Source organism: Sus scrofa, chromosome 6, assembly GCF_000003025.6.
Source record: "Sus scrofa isolate TJ Tabasco breed Duroc chromosome 6, Sscrofa11.1, whole genome shotgun sequence".
Lineage (NCBI taxonomy): Eukaryota > Metazoa > Chordata > Mammalia > Artiodactyla > Suidae > Sus > Sus scrofa.
This window is the reverse complement of record NC_010448.4, coordinates 50,442,149-50,460,827: the sequence shown is the minus strand read 5'-3', so window position 1 is coordinate 50,460,827 and position 18,679 is coordinate 50,442,149. Positions and strand designations below refer to the sequence as shown.

At 53.2% G+C, this 18,679-nt stretch overlaps 2 protein-coding genes across 9 annotated transcripts; one reads left to right on the top strand and one right to left on the bottom strand.

The window, feature by feature from the left end:
- ZNF428 (zinc finger protein 428) lies at positions 185–16,771 on the top strand. 3 transcript variants are annotated; one of them, XM_021094479.1, is made up of 4 exons: positions 1,152–1,470; positions 3,874–4,077; positions 9,024–9,145; positions 16,709–16,771. In XM_021094479.1, the coding sequence occupies exons 1-4, from the start codon at positions 1,350–1,352 to the stop codon at positions 16,754–16,756; spliced, it is 495 nt and encodes a 164-aa protein (XP_020950138.1). In that variant the 5' UTR covers positions 1,152–1,349; the 3' UTR covers positions 16,757–16,771. The 3 variants fall into 3 exon arrangements, with proteins under 3 accessions (XP_013844108.1, XP_020950137.1, XP_020950138.1); XM_013988654.2 differs by lacking the exons at positions 1,152–1,470; positions 16,709–16,771 and adding an exon at positions 185–1,104 and having other exon boundaries at positions 9,024–9,688; XM_021094478.1 differs by lacking the exon at positions 16,709–16,771 and having other exon boundaries at positions 1,145–1,470; positions 9,024–9,688.
- On the bottom strand, positions 14,766–18,648 carry ZNF576 (zinc finger protein 576). Of its 6 annotated transcripts, none has more exons than XM_005655924.3 (3): positions 18,503–18,648; positions 17,793–17,899; positions 14,766–16,131 (listed from the first exon to the last, which is right to left on the bottom strand). In XM_005655924.3, exons 2-3 carry the CDS (start codon positions 17,881–17,883, stop codon positions 15,704–15,706), a joined length of 519 nt encoding a protein of 172 aa, XP_005655981.1. In that variant the 5' UTR covers positions 17,884–17,899; positions 18,503–18,648; the 3' UTR covers positions 14,766–15,703. The 6 variants fall into 6 exon arrangements, with proteins under 6 accessions (XP_005655981.1, XP_003127242.1, XP_005655980.1 ...); XM_003127194.4 differs by having other exon boundaries at positions 17,781–17,899; positions 18,503–18,640; XM_005655923.3 differs by having other exon boundaries at positions 18,269–18,634.

The window sequence follows — 18,679 nt, the reverse complement described above, 5'->3', positions numbered from 1 at the left end:
GGATTTTTAAGTGGTGGGATCTCACTGGACAGTTTTAAACTGGAATGTGAGTCACTTCCAGGAAGCCTGGAACGCAGCAGTAAAATCTGAGCTCTTAATGTCACCTGTGAGACTTTCCTCTCTCTAACTCTGTTCCGGGCATACTAAACTGCTTTCGAGTCAAATCTTGCGATTTTTTTTTTTTTTTTTTTTTTTTTGCCTTTAGGCCTTTACTCTTGCTATTCCATCGCCAGAAAGACTCCCTGGGGCAGGCGCCACCTCTGGTTCCCAGTTTCCTCTGTTCAACTTAACCCCCAGTCTGACTACTCTGGCTTGTGGTTCTGATTATGTGTGACCCTCCTTCCTTTGATTCGAGGGCCAGGGAGGCAGAGGCCGAGTATGTTCACTGAAGAAACCACAGTGCCCAGGGCCTGACATAAAAGAGAGCAATAAATATTTATCTTGGTTGTGGGGTGAGGGTTGATAAGGGTCAGTAAGGGTCTTGTCCCTTGTGCCACCTCTCCGGATGCAAACTAATCCTGACTAATCTAAACTCACGCTACCCACTTCGCGCTAGTCCACAGCCCCTGTGCGCATGCGCTACGGTCAGGCGCAGCGCCCCCCACCCCCTATGCTCCGCATATGCTGATCACTGCGCTCCGGAGTAAGGCCCCTCAGGAGAATATGCAAATCAACCTTGCCAGCGCCAGAGGCCTCCCCTGGTCCCGTGCTAAGATTATGCAAATGAGCAAGCCTCAGGTCCAGGATCCTGGCCGAGCTGGCAGCCCCCCACCCGCAGAAAATCCCATTTTGCGCCTTAGGCGCGTTCAGGCTCGCTCACGCAGGCGCGAGGCTTGCAGCTTCTAGTTCCGTCCGGCAGCGGACTGTACCAAGTAAGCCCGGACAGCGAGGGGCAAAGCCCAGAACCCTCGGCGCGAGGTTCGTCGATTGCCCAACTCAGAAAGCCCCTCTTCCCACTGTGCGACAGGAATGGTCTATCTCGCCGCGCAAGCGCCCTAGGCTCTTCACGCCCCTTGCACGCCCTCCTACCCACTTGCGGCGCAGGCGCAAAGCCTGGGCGTGCAGCCGCTGCCGCCGAGCCGGAGCTGGGGGCCGCCAGCGCGGGTGAGTGTACGGGATGGAGGTGCGCGGGGCATGCTGGGAGGCGGGCGCTACGGCACCGCTGCATGATGGGAGTGACGGCTCCCGTCACCGAGGAGCCACCCGCGGTCGTCAGCGGCCGTGATGGCCTGAGGGCGAGACCCGGGCTCCCTTTTCTCCTCCGACGAGGCTTCGTGCTGCCCTGGGGCATCCTGGGAAGACGGGATGGCCTGCCCTAAAGCATTGTGGGAGTTTGTTTGCTAGTCGTTATGGGCCTGGTGCATTCTGGGATTATCCTAGTATCTTGTGGGGAAGACGTCCCTTTTGTCACACACCTTCCGCTGAGCATCCTGGAAACTTGGAGTGCTTCGACGAAGAGCGCATTGGAAGGTGGTCATTATAGGCCCCATACATCCTAGGGGAAATTTCTGCAACAGCAGGGCATTGTGGGGAATGGTCCTTATATTCCTGTTTAAGATTTTGCTCTTGCCTTCTTGTCCTAGCTTTGTGGGAATGGATGCCTATTATGTTAACGCATGGCATCTTGGGAGGTGGTTGCTGTAGGCTCAGGACATTGTTGGGTCTTGGTACTGTGTTTGCATCATGGTGGTGAGAGAGCCTCATTTATGCCCCTCTAAAATCGTGGAAGCCAGTCTGGCCGCCATATTCATTGTAGGAATGGAACTTGGGCACCAAGGAATGCCTCCACCTGACATCTGGAGTACTCTGGAAGGGGCTTTGTGTGATGTGGGCTTGGGGAAAGGTAGGCTAGACTGGAGAGCAATGTTTCCTGGCAATCCAATAGGAAGTTTTGTCCGTGCTGTGTGGTTTGTTGCCAGTTAAAATATAGAACATCCAGTTAAATTTGCGTTTAGATAAAGAATTGTTTAATACACCTATGTCCCATGCAATATTTGGAATGGACATTTCTGAAAGACTTTATCTGAAATGCAAATTTAACTGGGCATAGTATATTTTTATTTACTAAATCTGGCAAGCTTATCCTGCCATAAAGTAGAATTCCCAAATTAAATGGGGCCCTATAGGCCATAGGGTATTATGAGAACCCTCCTGTGCCAGTTATGAATCCTCTCTGTCTTTAAAGCCCAGCCCAGGTGTCATTAAAAAGCTTACCTGCCATTGATGCCAGCTTTCCCATGCCCCAGCTTCCTCCAGGCTTCAATCCTAATCTTTTTCTCTTTAGTCCCTAGCATTAAACTTGCCCTCTAGATTTTGAAGGGATCATCTACCTTCCATCATATTACCCAGTGCCCAGCACAGGCCATGGCATGTAAGAGGTGCAGCTAAGACTGCTAGCCCCTTCATAACTTGCTCTGCCTGGCTCTCTACTGTCAGCGAGCGCAGTGGGAGACAAAAGAAGCTGTGTGTGTGTAGGGAGTATTGCTGAAGGAGAGGCGTCAGAGAAGGCTTCTTGGAAGAAGCAGAGGTGGTATTTGGGTGGGCAGAAGTACAGAGGTTCTTGTGTTTGAGGTGGGCTTTGGAGGGGAGTAAGCGTTCTCCAGACAGACAGACAAGGAGGAAGGAGCACATTCTTGACAGTAATTGCAGGATTTGCTACAGCAAATGTGAAATGTCCTGGCGTGCACAAGGAGAGGTGAGATGTCTGGAATGGCCAGGGTTTATGGAAGGGTGGGGATAGTGATAACCACAGTTAATGGAGTACCTACCAGTAAGAGCACTTTATATGAACTGAATCTTCAAAAAGTCTTTTCAGCTGTAAGCCCATTTGATGAAAGAGCTAGGATGACATGGCTTCAAATCCTAGATCACCCACCTACCGGTTTGGTGTGACCTTGGCCTCCTTGTTAATCCTCTTTGTGCCTTAATTTCCTCATCTGTACCAGGGAGATAATTATCTGTCTCAGTGTGCTTATGAGGACATAAATTAAGCCCTGGAAGCCCTGTTTGTACCTAGAAGGAAACAGGCTAGCAAACAGGCTTTGCTGGAACCTACACAGCTAGAATGTGGCAGATTTAGGTTTCAAACCCAGACACCATCTTTCCAAGATGTGAATTGATGTAGAATTAGGGCGGACATTCACAAATTAGTGCAGCCATTCTGGTTGTTTACATACTGAACTACTTCTAGACTGGTTGTATATCAAGTGAATCCCTACCTCCAGCTGCCACCTTGGACTCTCCCCTCAGCCCCGGACCTTCCCGCAATCCAGCAAGTAAAGGGCTCATGCACAGGACCGTGTTCCATTCTCAGTTCTTTTTTTTTTTTTTTTTTTTGTCTTTTTGCTATTTCTTGGGCCTCCCCTGCGGCATATGGAGGTTCCCAGGCTAGGGGTCGAATCGGAGCCATAGCCACCGGCCTACACCAGAGCCACAGCAACGCGGGATCCGAGCCGCGTCTGCAACCTACACCACAGCTCACGGCACCGCCGGATCGTTAACCCACTGAGCAAGGGCAGGGACCGAACCCGCAACCTCATGGTTCCTAGTTGGATTCGTTAACCACTGCGCCACGACGGGAACTCCCCCATTCTCAGTTCTGATTGGTTCCCCTGTCAGTCCCTGCTGTTAAATATTTGAAATAGTACCCTTCCCCACCCCATCGAATGGGAACCACAGACAGCTTTGTTGCCCAGATGGGGAAATTAAGGCCTATAGAGGGGCAGAGCCTGCCATCAAGGCCCTATAGGCACTCAGGGACAGAGCTGGGGTCATCTTTGCCTTGCCCACAGCAGGGAGCACACCGAGTCCTGCGGAGGCAGATGCTATTAAAAATTTATTGAGTCACCACAGGCCTTTCCTTCCCCTGTCCAGCATCCCTCTCTACCTGCCGACATCCTGCCTTTGAGGACTTGTGGCCAAGGTGTGGCTGTGGAAAGCTGGCCGGGAGGGACACTGCTCAGCTGCTGCTCTGCTCCTGTCTCCCATCCCCTCCCCTGGCCATGACAGAGACCCGTGAGCCTGCTGAGACTGGGGGCTACGCCAGCTTGGAAGAAGATGATGAGGACCTCTCTCCAGGTGAGATGGCCTTAGACGTGGTGTTGGCTTGAAACCCATCCTGCTTTGGGATTAGGGCCACACTGAGAAATCTTGAGGGGGAGTGGGTCCTTGTCTTGCTAGGTGTTCTATTCTGATGAGGACTCTGTGCCCTGCTAGGGGATCCCTTCCTGCTGAGACTCCTGGGGGTTGTAGATTGGCTGGCATTGCTCTCTTTGCTGGAAGTTCCAGATTGGCTGTGGTCTCTCGTCTTTCTGGGGGTTCTAGATTGGCTGTAACATCTTTCCTTGCTGGAGGTTCTAGTCTTGCTGTGATCTCTCTCCTTGCTAGAAGTTGTAGATTGGCTTTGATCTCTTTCCTTGATGGAGGTTCTAGCTTGGCTGTAATCTCTTTCCTTGCTGGAGGGTCTAATTTGGCTGTGATCACTCTCCTCACGGGAGGTTTCAGATCGCCTGTGATCTTTCTCTTTCTTAGGGGTTCTAGATTGGCTGTCATCTCTCTCCTTACTGGAAGTTCTAATTTGGCTGTGATCTCTCTCATCACTGGAGGTTTGAGATTGTCTGTGCTTTCTCTCTTTTTGGAGAGTTCTAGATCGGCTATGATATCTTTCCTTGCTGGAAGTTCTAGTTTGCTTGTGATCTCTCTCTCTTTTGGGAGTTCTAGATGGACTATGATCTCTTTCCTTGCTGGGGGTTCTAGAGGGTCTGCGGCCTCTGTCCTTGCTGGGGGTTCTAGAGCGTCTGCGACCTCTGTCCTTGCTGGGGGTTCTAGAGCGTCTGCGACCTCTCTCCTTGCTCGGGGTTCTGGATTGGCTGTAGCCTCTCTCCTTGCTGGGGGTTCTAGACCGGCTGTAGCCTCTCTCCTTGCTCGGGGTTCTAGATTGGCTGTGACTTCTTTCCCTTCTGGGGGTTCTAGATGGGTTACAATTTTTCCCCTTGCTGTAGATTCTAGACTGGCTATGTCTTCCCATCTGACTGGGAGTGCCCTTCCGGGTACGACTTCTTGCCCTACTATGATTTCTCTTCCAACTGTGACTTCTTGACCTGCTGTGGGCCCTCTCCCGACTGCGACTTCTTGCCCTTCTGGGCATTCTAGACTGGCTGCGACTTTGGGGCCTGCTGGGCGCACTGCCTTGGTGGTAACTCTCGACCTTGCTGGACTCTTGAGTTGGGCTGTAACTCCATTCCCTGCTGGGGGTAATCATCTGACTGTAACTCTTCACCCTCCTCGGTGACGCTGGAGGCCGGTTGTGACCATCCTCCTTGAAGGGAGTTCTTGTGGGGCTATAACTCTTGGCCCTGCTGGGGGCTACAGCCAGGCTGGAACTCTTCCCCGGACCCGAGGCTCCTGGTGGGCTGTAGCTCTTCTTTCTGCTCTTGTGTCTAGGCTGGCTCCTACTCCTTTCCCGATTGTTGGTTCTAGGCCGGCTGGAACTTTGTTTTTGCTGGGAAGTGGCAGTTCTCACCCTGCTGGGCGTAGCTGCTCTGGCACCATGAGTTCTTACCCTGCTGGGAGTGCTGGCCCTGTTGGCTGACCTCTTGGAGCTGCGGCTTCCCCTTCTGCCCGGAGTTCTGCCCCGGCTGCGTGTGCCTCTGCGCCGGTGTCTTACCCCGCTGGCCTCACTCGCTTTGCTGGCCCTAGTGTCGGTGCTGGCTTTGCTAGGCGTTTGTGCCCTGCTGTGGACTCGGGACTTGCCGCAGGACTGGCTAGAAGGGGCTGCCTTTGTACTTGCCCATTTGGGAGACTTGGAACTGCCTGGGCTTGTGACTGAGTTGGGGGCTCTCGATGGCTTGGTGGGCACTGGGGAGCTGTTGGGCATTGTCGATCTGGTGCTCTTCAAGGAGGGTGGAGGCTTGGGAGACGCTGCGGGCATCGAGGGTCCAGTGGACGCCGGAGACATGCTGGGCTTTGGGGCTCTTGTGGGCGGAGAAGGCGTGGTGGCCGCAAAATGGCTTGTGGTCCTGGAAGTCATTGTGGACATGAAAGGCCTGGTAGCCGTGGGCGATGACCTGATTGCCTTTCCCAGGCCAGCTTCATGAAGTCACAGTGGGCAGTGAAGACCCCGGAGGGGAGGTGGTGTGAAGTCAGGTGTGGGAAGAGAAGGAGGGGTGGGGCCCCCACCCAAAGGTGGAGGTGTTTCCTCTCCGTTTTGCAGCCATTCAGCAAATGCCTCCCAAGGCTGCCTTAGGCTCAGCATTGCTGTGGACGCAGAGATGGGTCAGACCCAGGTCCTGCCTTCTATGAGTCTCCAGTCTCCAGACCCAGGCAGTGAGGGTGTGTTAGGGGCAGGGGGAGCCCAGACGAGACACGGACCGCCTGGACAGGTGGGGGGGACCTCACAGAGGAGCTGATGTGGAGTTTCGGCTTAAAGAGGAGCAGGAGTTTGCTAGTAGAGAAGGAAGGGTCTCCCCAGGTGGGACAGGAGCAGAGGCAAAGGCCTGGAGGAGGGAGAGCAGGGCCTCGGGGCCACCCCTATTCATTCAACCCTCATGTCCTGTTGGGGACCCTGAGATGAGTCAGACCTGCCCTTGAGGGGTTCCTAGCCCGATGGGGGAGACGTTCTGGGGCCCAGACGGCTACAGCCTTTAGGGCAGTGACAGGGGAGAGAGGACAGGAAGAGGGAAGAGACCCTCCCCCTGAAGTTGTCAGGGGTGGTGACTTCCTAGAGGACAAATCCTGTGCCAGGCAGATAGAGCTGGAAACAGTTCCAGGAAAAGGGACCAGCCCAAGCCAAGGCCTCAGGCAACATTTGTTAAATGGCAGACGATAGGGTAGAGGAGGCGGGAACAGGTAAGAGCACAAGAAAGCTGCAGGAAAGGATGTTGAGCAAAAGTAACCTGTTCTTCCGAGCTGGGTGTTGCCTGTGACCCAGCAGGGAGTCTGACCTGGCCTGCCCCCGGGCTGGGGGGGAAGGGACTTGGACAGGCACAGCCCTGCGGGCTCAGGGCTAGGACAGCCCAAGGTAAAAGAAAGCGGCAGGCTGCCTAGGATTAGGAGACCTGGGATGCGCTCTTGCTCTCTCGGGGGGAAAGCCCTCCTGCTACGTACTAAATGATGCCCTGGAGACCCCAGCAGAGGGAGCCCATGTGTGAAAGCCTCAGCAGAGGTTTGTCAGATTGAATGCCAGGCACAGAGACTGTTTCAGATGCCAGGGACACAGCCACGAACCAGACGAAGTCCCTGCTTTGGGGGACAGGCAGTAAACACACACGTAGGTGTTGCATACGGTAAATTGAGGAGAAAAATAAAGCTGAGCTGGGGTGTAGCGAGTGCTGGGGAGGGATTCCTGGGTAGACAGTCTGACCAGCGTTTCACTGAGGTGACACTTGAGCAGAGTCGTGGCAGAGGGGAGGGATCAAGCCTTAGTTATCTGCAGAAAGGGTGGCAAAGGCCCCGAGGGGGGTGCCAGTCTGGGCTGTTGAGAGATATGAGGAGCCAGTGCGCCTGGCTCAGTCATGACAGGGTCCCCGTGCACTGCCAGAATGAACTGAGGAAGGGGGGCTGGATATCCAGGGCTAGGCTGTCGCTGTCCTGAGAGATGCTTTTGGCAGGCTCCTGCCACTGCACCTGAAGAAGCCAGTATTTCCCACCCTGCTGCTGCCGCTGAAGTGGGGGACTCCCTGGCCATGACCAGGCCCGAGCCCGCATCCCCCATAAGAGCTGCTGGTGCCACCATTTCCTGCACACCAGCTCTAAATTTTTTCCTTTTTTTTTTTAACCTAAGCTTATCCTGGGCATGTCCTTCATAGCCATGAAATCACAGCAGTATATCTATACTTATAAGTAAATTAACTCAACTGGATTTTTTCTTTCGGCCACACCCACAGCACACAGAAGTTCCCTTGCTGGGGATCGAACCTGCACCACCATAGTAACCTGAGTCACAGCAGTAACAATACCAACTCCTTCACCTGCTAAGCCAACAGGGAACTCCCAGATATTTATGTGTATATGTATGTGTTATAATTTGCTTCGATACCTGTTCAAGTGTTTGGCTTCCTGAAATGCTCCAGTGTAGGCCATCACCATGTGTGGCTTTCCTTGTTAGAGCTTTGTGACAGGAGGCCAGTGAGGTGCCTGACTTCTTTGTGCCTCAGTTTCCCCATTCGTCACTTAGGGATCGCAATGGTACTTCCTTCAGGGCTGTCCTAAGGATTAGTTAATACATAAAACTAGGTCCTTGGAGTTCCTGTTGCGGCTCAGCAATAACAGACCGACTGGTACCTATGAGGATGTGGATTCGATCCCTGACCTTGCTCAGTGGGTTAAAGGATCCTGGCTTTGCCTCAAGCAGCGGTGTAGGTCGCAGATGTGGCTCGGGTCTGGTGTGGCTGTGGCTGTGGTGTAGACTGGCAGCTTCAGCTCCAGTTCGACCCCTTGCCTGGGGTGCGGCCCTAAAAAGCAAAATAAGACAGGAGTTCTCATCGTGGCTCAGTGGTTAACGAATCTGACTAGGAACCATGAGGTTTCGGGTTCAATCCCTGGCCTTGCGCAGTGGGTTAAGGATCCAGCATTGCCGTGAGCTGTGGTGTAGGTTGCAGATGGGGCTCAGATCCCGCGTTGCTGTGGCTGTGGCATAGGCTGGTGGCTACAGCTCTGATTAGACCCCTAGTCTGGGAGCATCCACATGCCTTGGGAGTAGCCCTAGGAAAGGCAAAAAGACAGAAAAAAAAAAAAAAGGCAAAACAAGACAAAACTGTTCTTGAAATAGCAGCGGACACTGTCGTTTTTATGATTCCCACTTCTCCAACTTTGCTCTTTTCACACGCCTAAGATGAAGTTCATTTGCTTGACACATAGGTGCTGAGCGCCTGCTGGGTGCCGGGCTCTGTGCATAGGGAAGAGCGGGGCGTGCCCAGGTTCTCCTCCCCCTACTGTGGCCAGTCTGCACCGGGGACAGAGAGGGGACAGCCAGGCGTAGCCCTCCGTCCTCTGATGCCATGACCTTCCTCATCCATCTCCCATAGGCCCCGAGCATTCCTCTGACTCCGAATACACTCTCTCTGAGCCGGACTCCGAAGAGGATGAGGAGGAGGAGGAGGAGGAAGAGGAGACCACTGATGATCCTGAATATGACCCTGGCTACAAGGTGAAGCAGCGCCTGGGGGGGGGCCGGGGGGGCCCATCCCGCCGGGCCCCCCGCGCAGCCCAGCTCCCGGGCCCCCCAGCCCAGCCCTGCCAGCTCTGTGGCCGTTCACCCCTTGGGGAGGCCCCGCCAGGCACCCCACCTTGCCGGCTCTGCGGCCCCGCTACAGCCCCCCAGGAAGCGCCAGCCCCTGACAGCAGGGCTCTCGGGGAGGAAGCGGAGGAGCCACCTCGGGCTGGGGAGGGCCGGCCAACCGGGAGGGAGGAGGAGGAGGAAGAGGAGGAGGAGGAGGGCACCTACCACTGTACGGAGTGCGAGGATTCCTTCGACAACCTGGGGGAGCTGCATGGGCACTTCATGCTGCATGCCCGGGGTGAGGTGTAGGCAGAGCCCCCCCCAGGGAGCTTGCAGGGGGGTGGGGTGGGGGTGGGAGGAGGGGTGGAGGACATTGGGTGGTCCCAGTAGTCCTGGGGACGGGGTGCCGCCGATCTGTGTTGTCTTAGCAGTAGATGTGTGAAGGCCAGAATAAAAGCCGAATTCTGTGTGTGTTGGCCCAGTGTGCGTTTGGTGTGTGTGTGTGTGTGTGTGTGTGTGTGCGCACGTGTGCGAGCACTGGTATGTGAGGCACGTGCCTGGGCATTAACCCACCATCCCTGGCTCCTTCGGGAAACCCTAGGATGGTTGTTGCCAAGATAATTAATATTTACTAAGTATGTATGTTCAGTGTGGTTTCCGTGTATTTAATCATAGACCCCATGATGTATATAGGCCCAGACACAACAGAATTTGGCGGGTGTTTCGGGTGGGCAGATAACCTCCACAGGGTGGTTTGGGGGCCCAGGCCATCTTGTCAGCTTTTCGTCTTTCACACGGTCATGGCTGTGTCCGTGGCCTGGCTTCTGCTGGTGGAAGGGGAGAGGGAGCCTGGAGAGGTACATGTGTTCTCTTAGAAGCCCCAGCCTGCAAGAGGTGCTGCTTCCACTTAGCTTCCTTTGTGGAGAGATGAGTCACATGGCCACAGCTCGCAGCAAGGGAGTCTGGGAAAGGCGGTCTAGCCAAGTGCCCAGAAAGCGGAAAACAGTTTGTGGAAGACAGCTCGTGCTCTCTGCCATTTCATCCAGGACCCTCACAAAGAGGACTTGAATTATAATCATAGCTGTGCTTCACGAGCGCTTCCTGGGTGCCAAGTGCCGGTCCAAGAGCTTTATAGATATTGACTCGGAGAAGTGGTGCATCTAGGAACTTACAAAAATAGAACCTTAATTATAATTACAGCTGCCATTTTCCCAGCACTTACAGAGTGCCGCATTTTATTTGCATGAGATCATCGGGTCCTTAGAATAACTCTGCGAGATAGGGACTGTGATCCATTAATTCATTTAGCAGGTATCTTTTGAGGACTTGCTGTGTGCTAAGCATGGGGGACATAGCAGTGAAGAAGATAAAATCCTTGTCCTCGTGGCGCTTACGTGGAGGTGGGAAGGGGCCGCTGTGGGGCAGACAGTAAACAAGCAGGACGCAGCCCAGGCTGGATGGTGCTAAATGCCATGGAGAAATACAGAGCAGAGAAGGTAGAACAGTTCTGGAAGAGGGTGCAGTGAGGGTTTTTTTATTTTTATTTTTCGGTTTTGGGGGGACAGCTTTAAATAGTGGGGTCCTCCCTGAGGAGGTGACAGAGACCTATGCCGAGACCGGAAAAACGGGAGGGAGGGAGCCTTGCACGCCAGTGGGAAGAGGATCTCAGCAGGAGGAAGGAGGAGCCCGCCCCACGCGTGGTTGGAGGGGTGAGCTCCGGGGAGCAGAGGGCCAGCTCATGACAGCCTTGTGGAAACATCGCCTCTTGCTCTGAGATGGGAAGTATTAATTCACAGAAGCTTGGCATCAAAGCGCCTTTGAAAATAGAAGCCTAATTATAATAATAGCTACCCTTTACTGAGCATCTACTGTGTGCCAAGCTCCGTTCTAAGGCGCTTTACATGTGTTAACTCATAGAAGCTTGGCAGCTAAGAACCTTCAAGAATAGAACCTGAATTACCATAATGGCCATCATTAAGTCAGCACTCACAGCGGACCAGGCCCTGGCTATGCGCTTTGTGTGGACAATCGCATCGGATCCTTATGAGGTAGGGACTGTTCCTTACTTACTCATTCGACGAGGATTTCACGAGCACCTAGCAGCTGCAGGCACTGCTGGGGGAGCTGGGCATAGAGTGGTGAACACAGTGAACAAGGATCTCTACCTTTGTGGAGGTTATGCATAAAGGGGAAAACAGATACTTAAACAGTTAAGTAAAATGTGTAGAACGGTAGAAGGTAGTATGTGTGGTGGAGGAAAAGGGGAGGGAGATGGGGAGCTTTTGTGTGTGAAGCCGTTTCAAATGGGGGTAATCAGGGAAGGCTCCACTGAGAACATGACAGCAGAGCAGAGACCTAGAGGAGGAGGAGGCGACCATGCTGCTGGCTGTGGGAGCAGCAAGTGCAAAGGCCCTGAGGTAGGAGCCTGCCTGGGATGTTTGTGAAAGCATCCTTGGGGTTGTTGCTGAGGACGGCAGGGGAGGAGACGGTGGGAGGGCAAGGGCCGTGGGGGCCAGAGAAGGGCAGCAGGGAAGAGGGCCAGGTCGTGTAGGCCATTGCACCAACTTTGCTTTTTCTCTGAGTCTGTCATCATCGTAATCGTTAGAGGCATAGGGGCTGTCATCCTGCCCACTTTACAACTCCTACAATTAGGGCGCAGAGAGGTTGAGTCATCTGCTAGAGGTCACACAGCTAGAAAGAAGCAGAGCCCAGGTTTGAATCCAGGCAACTGGATGCAGGGCACACATTCTTAGCCACTGAGCCACACTCGAGAGATGGCTGTTCATAGCCACCATCTGATTTGCAGGAGTGTATTTGGTCTCTAGAGTTATTGAGGTTTTTTAATCACATTGGTTGCCAACATTTTTAAATGGGCAGATTCGACCATAAAAATGGAAGTTTCCGGCTTCCCTGCTGAACCCACAATCCCATGGGGCGATAGTTTGCTGGAGCTCAGCAGGGGTCACCTGTTAATGGCCAGTTCCTCCCACATGCCCGGTCCCCACTGTCTGGCATCTGGACCCCTCATACCCTGCTTGCATCACTGACTTATAGTACCTGCTTGGCCCCAAAGAGCATTTGCACTTTGACGCTGTTACAGGATCTTAGACCAAAGTATTTCAGAACGCATACTTTTCATCCTAGAAGCTCCGAATCTCAGAACCTGGCATATTTCCACTCTTTGAGGCTTTCATAGCCACTATAGCTTAGCATCACTGAATCTCAGAATTGTCAAACTTAGGGCTCATTAAAACAGCAGGGATGGATTTTATTTCCTGGGGCAGCATGCCTAACCCTCTTCTGATGTCACACAGGGTCTTCTAAGCACAGAGGTAGAGAATTACCCATTCATCAGCTAAAGTTACTAGGGATCATGAGAGACTGGGAATCAAGAGACCTGGTCATGCCATTCTGGGTCCAGGCAGGATATGGAAACCACGCTAGGAATTCCCAAGCGGATTCAGTGCTGGGAATTGGTTATCACACAGGTGTTAGAAGGCTGAAAGCACAAATGTGGAAAAGTGAGGTAACCGAGAAGTTAGTGTCTGCCAGGCGCTCCTCCCTCTAGGGCTGGGCTACAGAAAGGGAAGCTTGGTGACCAGAACCAGTGGGAGCTCGGAGGGCAGGCAGCAATGTGTGGCTGGTGAGGGGACCGGTGACGAGGTGCCACACAGCTACTGCTAAACCTCGAGGGAGCCATAGTGCCATGTGCTGAAAGTAAAGGGGCTGGAGCCCGAACTGCTGCTGGAGGAGGGGTTCCAGCAGGAGCCCAAGACAGGGTGAGTCCCTTCTCCCCTCTTCCAGCTTCCTTCTGCTCATCGCCCTGTGGGAAGAACTGAAGGAAGCCAGCTCCACAGGGGGTCTGGGAAGCCCAGCTGCAGGAAGCCCAGCATCAGGGAGCAGTGCGCAAGGGTGGGCTGAAGCTGAGAGATAGGTAAACAGTGGGGCACGGTCAAGGAGTTTTGTGGGCAGGGACAGGGGTGTCTTTTTAGGGGGCGCACCTGTGGCATATGGAAGTTCTCAGGCTAGGAGTCAAATTGGAGCTGTAGCTGCTGGCCCTACACCACAGCCACAGCCAAGCCAGATCTGAGCCGCGTCTGTGGCATGCACTGCAGCTGACGGCAATGCTGGATCCCCAACCCACTGAGCGAGGCCAGGGATCAAACCTGCATCCTCGTAGATACCAGTCAGGTTCGCCACAGCTGAGATAGTTTTAGTGGCCATGGTAAAGTGCTGTCCTGGGTGTGAGGATAAAGCAGTGGGAAGACATCACACTTGCCTCAGCAGCTGGGCACAGAGGGAGGACACAGATGACATAAACAAGAGTGATAATTCCAGGTGTTGAAGAGTTCTAGGAAGAAATTAAATCAGGGTAAGGGTTATAGGTGCCATTTTAGCTAAGAAGGCCCTCTCTGAGGTGGCAGGCATTGAGACCTGAATATTGAGGAGACAGTTTTGCAAAATTCTGGACAAGTGCAAAGACCCTGAGGCAGAAGCCAGCCTGGCACATATAGCTGGAGTGTAGTGAAGAAGACAGGAGTTCCTGTTGTGGTTCATCAGGTTAGGAACCCACCAGTATCCATGAGGATGTGGGTTCAATCCCTGGCCATGCTCAGTGAATTAAGGATCTAGTGTTGCTGTGAGCTGTGGTGTAGGCTGGCTGCAGCTCCAATTCAACTGCTAGCCTGGGAACTTCCATGTGCCGCACCTGCAGCTCTTTAAAAAAAAAAAAAAAAAAAAAAGACAGGAGAGTTGAGATTGCTTACTGGGCTGGGACCCAGTCATTGTTGGGTTTTGGGGGCCTGGGTAAGGTCTTTGTATGTTATTTATGGGATGGCATTGAAGGGTTTTAAATGAGTGATGTCAGCTGATTTACATATACACAGGGAGTGGTCTGTAGTAGAGACCTGGGGGTGGGCATGGGGAGCAGTAGTGATAGCAGACCCAGCATCCTGCTGTCTTGCTGCTCTGCCATCCTATGGTTGCTCTCATGGTCTGAGATGGCTGGATACCATGTTCATATGCAAGGCGGGAAGGTGGAAGGAAGGCAGGTTCCCTTCTGAAGCTTGAGGACTCTACTAAGGAATTTAGTGAGAACTCAGTCCCAGGGTCACGCCTAGCTGCAAGGGCATCTGGGAAATGTAGTTTTTGTAACCACCATGTCCCTAGCTAAAAACTGGGAGATAGCTCAGTCTCTCCCATATCCTTCTCATCTATGGGCTTTCAAAATATCCCTCAATTTGAACAGAGTCTATGATTATTGTACGAAGGGCACCAACCATTGTCTCAAGGGCAAGGCAGGCAATGCAGGGGAGTAAAAGCTGGTCCAGTGGAACTCAGCCCAGGGTTGGGCCTTTCAAGAGCTGAAAATAGGATCCTAATGGGCTATCTCCCAGTGTTGGCCAAATTCAACAGGAAACAGAAGGTATCTCTGTTTGATTCCAAACTGGTTCCCCCACAGGGCCAGACCAGCTCTGCCCTGAGCTCCCCACTCCCTGAACCTTGCTCAAATGCTGGAGTTCCTTGCTTAGACAAATTAGTATGGACCTTTTCTGTTTTTAGATTGTTTATTTATGCCATCTCATACATATAAAAAATACTCCATGACCAGAACGGTACATAAAATCATTTAAAAGAACAATAGGAGTTCCCGTTGTGGCGCAGTGGTTAACGAATCCGACTAGGAACCATGAGGTTGCAGGTTTGGTCCCTGCCCTTGCTCAATGGGTTAAGGATCCGGCGTTGCCGTGAGCTGTGGTGTAGGTCGCAGACGCGGCTCAGATCCTGCGTTGCTGTGGCTCTGGCGTAGGCCGGCGGCTACAGCTCCGATTCGACCCCAAGCCTGGGAACCTCCATATGCCGCAGGAGCGGCCCAAGAAATAGCAAAAAGACAAAAAAAAAAAAAAAAAAACAATAAATTACCTGGGGAGGAGCGGCTGGGGTGGGGTGGAGGGTGGGCCAAGTTCCAATACCGTGGCTCCTCTTGAGTGGGAAAGGCTGGCAGGGGGTGGGAAGAGACCAGGGCAACCCCCATATGACTTTGCTGCCCCATCCCCCAAAGGCCAGTTGCTCCACATCTGGAACCCATTTGGTGGCATTACAGGCACCCCTCACTCTCTCTGCCCCTTTCAGGCACAAATCCAGGGCAGTTTGCTCTTACAGCCCCACTGCATCCATTCGGGGAGAACTAAAGGTGATTACACAATCCGCAGCTCGTTGTGATTTCAAAGTCTCTAGTTGGGAATGAGATACAAATAATAATTTTCCCTCTTTCTAGTTAATTTCTTAAAGATCTCACTGTTGCCTGATTTTACGTTTCCCTAAAGGCTTTTGTGTCCTCCAAAGACTGAAGCTCCAACCGAGCATCTTCTGCGTCCTCTTTATCAGCAGTCTTCTGCCTTTCCTGCCAAGTCTCCCATTCCCATATCGTAGTGGGTCCTACCAGCCACAGAGCCCCCACTGCCCTGGGGAGGGCTTAAGCCGCGCTCAGAGCTCACCCCGGGCATGCCGGATGTAGTGTTGATGCAGCCCTGCTTCCTGGGCAAAGTCCTGACCACACTCAGTGCAGGCGAAGGGGCCAGGAGGTGTGCGGGCCTCGTGTGCCTGGCGATGCCGCCTCAGAGAAGCGGCCTGCCCAAAGGTCTTGCCACAGTCAGGACAGGGGAAAGTGGGCTGGGTGGTGGTGGGGGCAGCCAGCTGGGAGGGCCTGACTGCTGGACCGTGGCTGCGCTGATGGGCGATAAGGGCCTTGGAGGAGGGGAAGGAGCGGGCGCAGGTGAAGCAGATGAATTCGACCCCCTGCAGCTTCTGGGCCACGAAGTCCTCTGGGTGCTCCCGCTTCATGTGACGCTCCTGGAACTTGGAATCGGCAAAAGTGATGAGGCAGCGGGTGCACTGCAGGGTCCCCTGGTGGCCTGAGGGACACAGGGTGAGGTTGGGGGAGGCCAGCAGGAGTCCCCAGGGCCTCTCCTAGCTCCAGGGTCATGCTAACTGAGGGTGCAGTGCTTCCTACATGCCAGGTGCTATGCCAACGCTGGACAGCTGCACAGGGAAACCTATCAGACCTGTCTTGTCGCTGAGCAGACTGACACTCAAAAAGGTTAGGCAACTTGCCAACAGTCATGATGCTAGGGACTGAAATGCTGGAGTCGGGATTGGAACCCAGGAGGCTGCTCTTCTGATAGAGCCATGTGATGAGAGCACTGCCAATGGAGCCAGCTGCCTGGAACTGAATCCCAGTTTTCCTGCTTCCTGGGCAAGTAAAAACAGTGTTTTCATCTGGAAAATGGCACCCATATACCATAATGATATCAGTATCTACCTCATAGGGTTTTTGGAAGGAATAGGTGAATTATAAAAAGTGCTTTGAACAGTGCTACACAATAGTTTGCAAGAATTACTGTTGAGAAAAGCAGCCCTGCAGCCAGGAGCTGGCCTGGCACTCACAGCTAGGCCTCAGCGTTCTCCTGTTGAGCATAAACAATTTCACAGAACATCGTCAGAAGAGGCCGTGCTGTGACTGAGGCGAATGAAGACTAGGCCACGCCATGATGCCGTCTGAACACAGACAAAACGTGAACACTGTCTGAGCCGCAGAACAGGCCAAACATCCCCCTGTTCTGCTCATATGAGCGCCTGCTGCTGTTCTACCAATCACAGCTGGAGCCTTGCTTTGTTCCTCCCTCCTTCTAGGTAAGATTTATTAAAAAAAAAAAAAAAAAAAAAAAGCCAATTGTGTAACTGCCCCCCTGCTTCCTGGCAGCATCCATTCAGAACAAATACCCCTTTCTTGAACCCTTCCCCAAATCACCTACCACAAACCCAGATCCTGTAATTTTCTTATTACTAAGATGCCCCGTGGGGTGTGTGCTTTTTCAGTGCAATGAGCAATAAGCCCAGCCAGTTCAGCTCTAGGTATACTCCTGGTGGTCTCTGGCTGGAGATCATTGACACCTTGCCTCTCACTACAAATACTTAACCTCTCTGCCTCAGTTCCTTCATCTGAAAGCGCTAAGTACCAATTGCATAGGGCCTGTTAGGAAGACTCAAGGAGATAACGGGTTAAACTCTTAGAATGGGCCCAGCACATAACAGGCAATCAAGTAGGAGCTGTTGCTGTTACCCTGTGTCAGACCGGCTAACTTCATTAATGCCAGGCTTTTCCCTTTTTCTGCTCATTCTCACACCAACCCTGTGAGGTAGTTAGCAACATACCTCTTGATAGGGCAACAAGAGGCTTGAGCCACACTGCAAGTCTGGGGCAGAGTTGGGACTGGAGCTTACTGTCCCTTCTTAGCCACTTCTCCCACCCCAAGCCTCTCTGGATGCCACTTTGCCTCTGAGCTGCAGCCCATGCATGCTTATGTGGACAGAGCAGTGTGGGTATCTCTGAGGGTAATAAGAGTAAGGGCAGGGAGTGGCAGGTCCTGGTAGGGCAGCTCATGGGTCATTACAGCTCCTTCCCAACAGGCAAGTCCCTGCAAAGCCTTGGACACTGAAATGCTGTAGAAATCCTTTTAGCATCAGCTCCTGCACCCACCCTCCTCTGGTCAGCAGGACTCACAGTTGTCACCACCTGGATTTGGGGCACTTCTCTCCTTGGACGAATCCTGCTGCTCCGTGGTCACTTTGGAGTGTGGGACCTCCAGAGGATCCTGCTGCTCCATGATGACTGGGATCCCCCTGGTTAAGAGAGGGACATGCATGACAGAATAGTAAGTCAAATGAAGTCGCTCATCTCTAGCTAGCCTTAGAGGGCCCGCTAATCCTATGACCTTTGACAGGCTCTTTGCCAGCCTTTGCCCCCCAGGAGATACCATCTTAAATTGTAACCGGATGGAGTTTTCGCTAGACAAGATTCAATCTTCCCCAAAGATTAAACTTGCTGGGTTTGTGACTCCCCTTAGAGCCTTCTCATTTGCTTGAGATCTCTGACCTATGCCTCGTATGTCAAACTCCCTCCCTGAGCTCAGAGCGTGGGACCCTTGACCTTTGACCCTAGCCTCATCCCCCTTTCATCCCACGTGACTTGAGGCATGTGGTGGTACCCACGGTTTAGCCCGCCTCCTTTCGGGAAACATCTTTCTCCGACATCCCGAAACCCTTGTTCCACCCAGAGGCCCCTCTTTCCCACGCGCGCGCTCAGCCGCTGTGTCCCGCTGCCGCCAAAGCTGCGAGAAGCCCAGGGCTCCGCTTTTCTCCAGACACCAGAGGGCTGCCTTTCGTTGTGCCTGTCAGTCACTCGTCACAGCGCCGCCACCCGAAGGGAAGCGGGGTAGGGCCCACCGAGTCTAAAGTCCCGGTGGTTTCCACGGCCTTTCGCCTGATGAGCCTTTCAAAGCCGAGGTCCCCGATCGCCATCCGGCAGCAGTGCAGTCGCACCAACCCGGTCCTCAAAATAATGGGCGAGGTCCTTCTCTGCATTGGGGTGCGTAATGATGACGTTGCAAGCCATTCATGCCG